The sequence below is a fragment of the Cajanus cajan genome, chromosome 9, assembly GCF_000230855.2.
Source record: "Cajanus cajan strain Asha chromosome 9, NIPB_CcT2T_4, whole genome shotgun sequence".
In the NCBI taxonomy this organism is placed as follows: Eukaryota; Viridiplantae; Streptophyta; class Magnoliopsida; order Fabales; family Fabaceae; genus Cajanus; species Cajanus cajan.
Genome location: NC_138525.1, coordinates 51,886,882 through 51,892,747, shown reverse-complemented (window position 1 = coordinate 51,892,747; position 5,866 = coordinate 51,886,882). Strand labels below are relative to the sequence as shown.

Genomic DNA, 5,866 nt, shown 5'->3' with positions numbered 1-5,866 from the left:
AATTGCTTCTCTGAGTGGAAGACAAAATGCAAACAATTTGATGGGAAATGTATAAAGCAGAGAGGAAGAGGAAAGATTTTTCTTATGTTTAAAATTTATTAAAATAAAAAAATAAAATTCAGAATAATTATGATAAGATAAAATTACATAAGTACCCTTATTTTGAACGTGAAAATTTTTTTTACATACTTCCTTCCTTTTATATAATAAAGATTACTTCTTTTAGCTAGTAAGTTCTGTATATTTAATTTTCTCGAGAATTTTATTGTTGTTGTCCAATGAGATTGACGTAACCTTACCTGAAGATCTTTTTTTAAATGGGTCGATCTTAGTGGTCTTTATATACAGAACTGTCTTTGTCGGAGTTTTCGAATGCACATAAAAGGTAAAACATCAACATTCTCCTTCGATTCAAAGCCTTAAAAGTTTGCAGAAAAGCATTGGTTCCAAAAGGGTAAATTCTTTTTCTTTCTTTTTTTCTCATTTTAATTGTCTTCTTGGAATAAATCAACAATCACCATTTTTTTTTTATCATTTTCATTTTGAAATCAATTTTAAATTCGTTTCAAATACCGCATTAGATTTCCGGAGCAAGAAACAAAAACATAATCTAACAATATTTCTATGAGATATTTGAATAAAGTTGGGGACTTGAGACACATTATTATTTCACATATAAATGGCTATGATAATCATTTGAAGCTCATTAGAAAAATTTGATGCTTCTTTGACATGCCATTTTCAAGGGAAAGCGTGGAATATTGAAAGCCCCAGTAGAGATTAGATCAAAGACAACCTTGTTGGCTGCTTCAGTGAAGTGGGTCCCATCCCATATCACTCTAACAGATGGTTTTGGACATGAACCCACGAAAATATCAGTGCCATTCACCTTTATGGTTCCTCCACATCCAACACTATTGCTGAAGTTGTACTTCCCTCCATAACCACAACAACTAACAAGTGGTTGCTCAAATCCTGCACGTTAATGAAGCTTTCAAATAGTCACACACATTGCAAATTATGCACAAAACTTATATACAATATCATATATATAGGTATAATTGATGTTGTTTTCCGATATTAATTAGATTTTACTTTAGTGATATGCATTTATATTTGATATAGACTTCAATAATATACGTGATATAATGAGGTCATTTTGATTTTGATTTGGCTCACCATATTTCTTTGGGTTGCTGAAAAGAGAGTACTTAGCAGAGAAGATATCTACATATGTGATTGCAGCCAAAGGAAGCTCCTTACGAAGTTGAGCTAAGGCTTCCTTCAAATTCTGGTTAAAATACTGACACACATCATTATATGGCTTTGCACAACCATAAGCATCTCTTTCAGCGGATAGAAAATTGGTCATAATTTGAGGGAGGCAGCCAAGGGGTCCTGTGTTGTGTATCCAAAGTGATCTTGCACCCAAGTTGTAGATGTTCTTCATGACACAAAGTTTGACCAATTTAGCACAATAAATTGTGAAATCTACTCGCTAGAAATATAGGTAGAAGGGTATTTATTATGCAACTACCTTGATATTTGATGCGAAAGTTGAGACAATATCAGGTACAGATGCATTGAGTTGCTGTAGGGTCATGTTACTAAAAAAGCCAGCTGTGAGGTCATTTTGACCAATATCAAATGTGTATAATGCTCTAGCAAAGTACTCTTCTTTGGGCATCAATGTCGCAAATACCCCACCTTCCATAAAAATTAAAATCATTACAAGATCAATATCATGTATCTTTATTGGACCACAGAATTAATCACCAGAAGATATCAATCAAAATAAGTAATTAATTTACATACCTTGCTTTCTAATCAACTGTGTTTTGGTTTTAAAACGTTTGAATTGTGTGAACTGAATTCCTAGGTTGAAAGGGCTGAATTTAAGCTGAGATTGACCTTGTAGGGGTTTGATTGTGGATCCTGCTGTTGCAAAGTTTGCTCCAGTTGAGAAGTTGGTCCCTAGTGAATCAAGATATGGACTGATATAAGGGAGTCCAAAACTCTGTGCTGAAATTACAAAGTTATGGAACAACATAAGAGCTCAAATCCTTTAACTAGGTAGCAAGATGCTTAATACATAATTAATTTCTTCATATGACGTGATCAGAGCTTAGACTATATTTTGGTTTAATCTAAAGGATTTAATGTTCATGATTTGACACCTTTAAGAAATTAGTTCCGAATTAGAAACACTTTTAAAAATTTATTCATTGAAAATAAAAAGTATTTTTTGATAATTTTTTTTAAAAAATACTTTTAACTTATATTCAAACAAGTTCTAAATCGATTTTATATTGTCTTCTAATTACAATCTCTTGGAAAAGATAAGTTTGTTAATTTTTATAATAATTATATTCAAAATCATACAAAACATGATTTTTGATTGATTAACTTTGTGAAACTTTTTATAGTCAACTCATTGCCATTAAATGTGAATCTAAAACGATGTATATCCTATCATGTATTATTTTTATTTTACAACAACAAAACTCATACACTTCATCAGAGATCAACAAAGCAATACATTATGGAACATAATGATAAATAACCGAACCAGCATGGGTAATAGCTTCCCTATTAAGGGTGTCACTGTGTCAGCAACTACATTAACTTGTCTTCTCACAGACTCAACGCAGAAGTTTGGAAACAAGGATAGAATGTGTCTAGAACTTGAATCTTATCCATCTTGTATCATACCCTTGATACACTGATTCTCATACGATATTAATTTGTATAATTTATGGTAGATAAGTAGATCCTTTCCTAAAAGTCTGAAACTTTTTCCTTCAAGCGATGGATCTATAGTACCCATCAAGCGTTGACCAACCCCTTTATGGTTCGACAAGAAAATATATTGTTGGTGAAGAAGGGTACAAAGAAAGAATAAAAGGCAAATGAATGATACAATGATAGTGACCTGATGAATTTTTCTTTTGGGAGAGTTACACATTTTCATTACTCAACGTAGATCTTACCACGTGGTAGTGATGTGCTTATTATATATATTCATACAAATACAAGACAATATTAGACATGTAAAAAGAGAAATTGAAAGAATGTTACATACCAATGAAATCAAGAATGATTCGGCCATCAGAGAACCTTCCAACAGGTGTATGAAAATAGGTCTCTCCATATGGTGGCGGCACTGCCAAAAGGGAAGCAGCCAAGCCACCAGTGTCTGAGTTTGAGGCTCCGAGGTTAAAGATTGCAGGAAAATCACAATGTTCTGCGGCAGTTACGGTAGTTGCAACAGATAAAACTAAAAGCACAAGAGAAGACACAACTGGGATGTGAAACTTGGTTATCATAGGAAACTCCATTAGAGACAATTAATAATATTTTGGTGAGACACAGAGGAACTTAAGCCTTCGTACATATATATATATATACAAAGAGAGAGTGGTTGAGTGAGAGAAAATAGGTTACGTCAGTTACTAAAAAAAAATACACTTTCAATTTCATCACAAATCATTGTAAATCATCCTAATAATAGTAATTTCTTCTTAAGCTATAATGACAAGGCATATAAAACTCAATTAATATGAAGAAAATAAACTTAATAGAATGATATATTTATTACATTTAATAAATTAAATATTATAAAAGTAAGTTATACATAATATATCATATTATTAACAAAGTTAATTACATATACTTAAAAAAAATTAATATTATATAATGACGAACTACTTTACCTCTTATTTTGGTATACATATACTATATTATTTATAGGTTAAAAACCTCTTTTGGTCCCTGATAATATTTTTTTATTTTAATTTAGTCTCACTTTAATTTTAGGTCTCAATTTGGTCTCCAATAATTTAAATCATTGCAATTTGGGACTTCCATCCAAATGATTAAACGGGGTTAACTCTTACTGACGTGGATGTCAGGTGGATGCCACGTAGATGCATAGGTGGATGCCAAATGTCATGAATACACCTGGAACCAAAACGGCCCGTTCTGCATGCACATGTTATGTGTTAATTTTGCAACTGGAACCAGAACGGACCGTTCAAAATGCAAATTTAACACAACATGAGTGCAGCAGAACAGGCCGTTCTGAAACTAGAACGGGCCGTTCTGCTGTTAGAATGGGTCGTTCTGAATTTAGAACGGCCCGTTCCAGAACGTCAACTTCATGCTTTTTATTGTATTTTTTTTATTATATTTATATTAATAAAAATATAATAAATAAAAAATACAATAAATTAATATTCATTTATGAATAAACTAAAAAAAAAGAATCAAATAAGATAAGACATTCCAAAATCCTTCTTTGATTTGAACTTATCCAGTTCAAAATCTTGACTAAAATGCCGCAATGTGATTCAAAAATTGAAAATAAAAATTCATAATATATCATAAATTCAAAGACAAAAACATGATTCAGAAACTGAAAACAAAAATTCATAACATAACATATACTAAAAAAGTTCAAAGAAATTACTGAAAAAGGAAATCATCTGGGTAACGCTGAATGTAACGACCCGCCAGGTCTCACATTATTTATAGCGTCCAAATACAAGTATAAAAATAAAATCTCACCACTAAACAATTATATATATAATGAGAATACACAACTAAAAAGTCTCAATATATATACAACTGAAAGTAGGGAAATAATACCCTATACAACAACTAGGTAGTCAAAAGCTACCAATCAACTAACTACAACGTTAGCCCTCCTCCTGAGTCTCAAAGCTCACCCAGTCCAGCAGAACACCTATCCCGATCTGCTCGCATACCAAGGTATGGTCATCGCAGTCTCAACCACATAGGGAAAACAAGCTAGGGTAAGCTCACAACAATAAACATGAAAAAATAGCATCAACATATAATAAACAACAATAGAATTCTACTTTCAACTTGCAACATAAAGCAACATAACACCTTACAACAATAGATACACAATATCATCTAATAGCAACAACATTTTCAACACATCACACTTTATTCAAATTGGCCGCTTGTAATCGGTATAGCTCGGCCTGGCCCCTATACTGTGGTCACTTCATACACGTGTGCCTCGACCTTGCCCACACACGGGACCAACCAAGTCCTAGAGGAGAACAACACATCATCCACTCCAAGGAACAACTTTCCAAGGAAGGGTTTTAAAAAAATTGGGCTCTCAGAGCACCACAACTATCTCAATCCGCACAATGGGATGAACAACTTCGAAAACTTCTCCTCTAGTCCTAGTGATCAACAATTCATCACAACACAATCACATAGTATTTATCACAATAGCTCAACTATCAACTCATTCATACAACATTATATACAACTTGAATACAACAACACATGCAACATCAACTAATGCGTCGTCACGCATATACAACTAGGAGATCTCCAACAACTGAGGTTGAGTAGTCTAGGTGGCATAAACCCTACCGAATCCAGCGTTTGACCTATCTCAACCAGGTCAGGTATAGAACAGCGTTAGGAACTCCAAAGAGAACCAGGTATAGATAACAATAGGTGATTGCTCAGGTGTGCCACTTAGACTCGGAGGTTCAGTACTACTGTCAAGACAGAAGGTTTTGGGTATGAGCCTACCACGGCCTTGGCTAGCATCACCAATCCACATATGGAGTTAGCCCACCCACTGTCCTCCAAGTACCATGCACCCTCCAGTACCTAGTCAAAGACTACATCTCTAACTAGATACCTTACTCAAATTGGTCATTCAACCATGACATGGATCGACTACTTTCATGTCACCCACACAGTACTAAGAGATTCAACTTTAAAACAACTTTCAACTTATCACCTTAGTACTATGTATCTCAACATAGGACATATATCTTCACCATATGTACTCAACTTTCCAACTTTACAACAA

General features: G+C 33.5%; 1 protein-coding gene across 1 annotated transcript; it reads right to left on the bottom strand.

Annotated features, from left to right (window-relative positions):
- Positions 1-606: 606 nt before the first annotated feature.
- LOC109816064 (GDSL esterase/lipase ENOD8) lies at positions 607-3,387 on the bottom strand. Its single transcript, XM_020380928.3, has 5 exons — positions 3,083-3,387; positions 1,816-2,022; positions 1,538-1,707; positions 1,180-1,444; positions 607-975 (listed from the first exon to the last, which is right to left on the bottom strand). Exons 1-5 carry the CDS (start codon positions 3,336-3,338, stop codon positions 707-709), a joined length of 1,167 nt encoding a protein of 388 aa, XP_020236517.1. The 5' UTR covers positions 3,339-3,387; the 3' UTR covers positions 607-706.
- Between the last annotated feature and the right edge of the window lie 2,479 nt (positions 3,388-5,866).

Bases quoted from the DNA above. Each gene is read 5' to 3' on its own strand.
- LOC109816064 (XM_020380928.3), bottom strand. From the start codon at position 3,338: ATGGAGTTTCCTATGATAACCAAGTTTCACATCCCAGTTGTGTCTTCT. The intron at 1,708-1,815 runs GTATGTAAATTA...TTTTTATGGAAG, and splicing joins ACAGTTGATTAGAAAGCAAG to GTGGGGTATTTGCGACATTG. The intron at 976-1,179 runs GTGAGCCAAATC...ATTAACGTGCAG, and splicing joins CAGCAACCCAAAGAAATATG to GATTTGAGCAACCACTTGTT.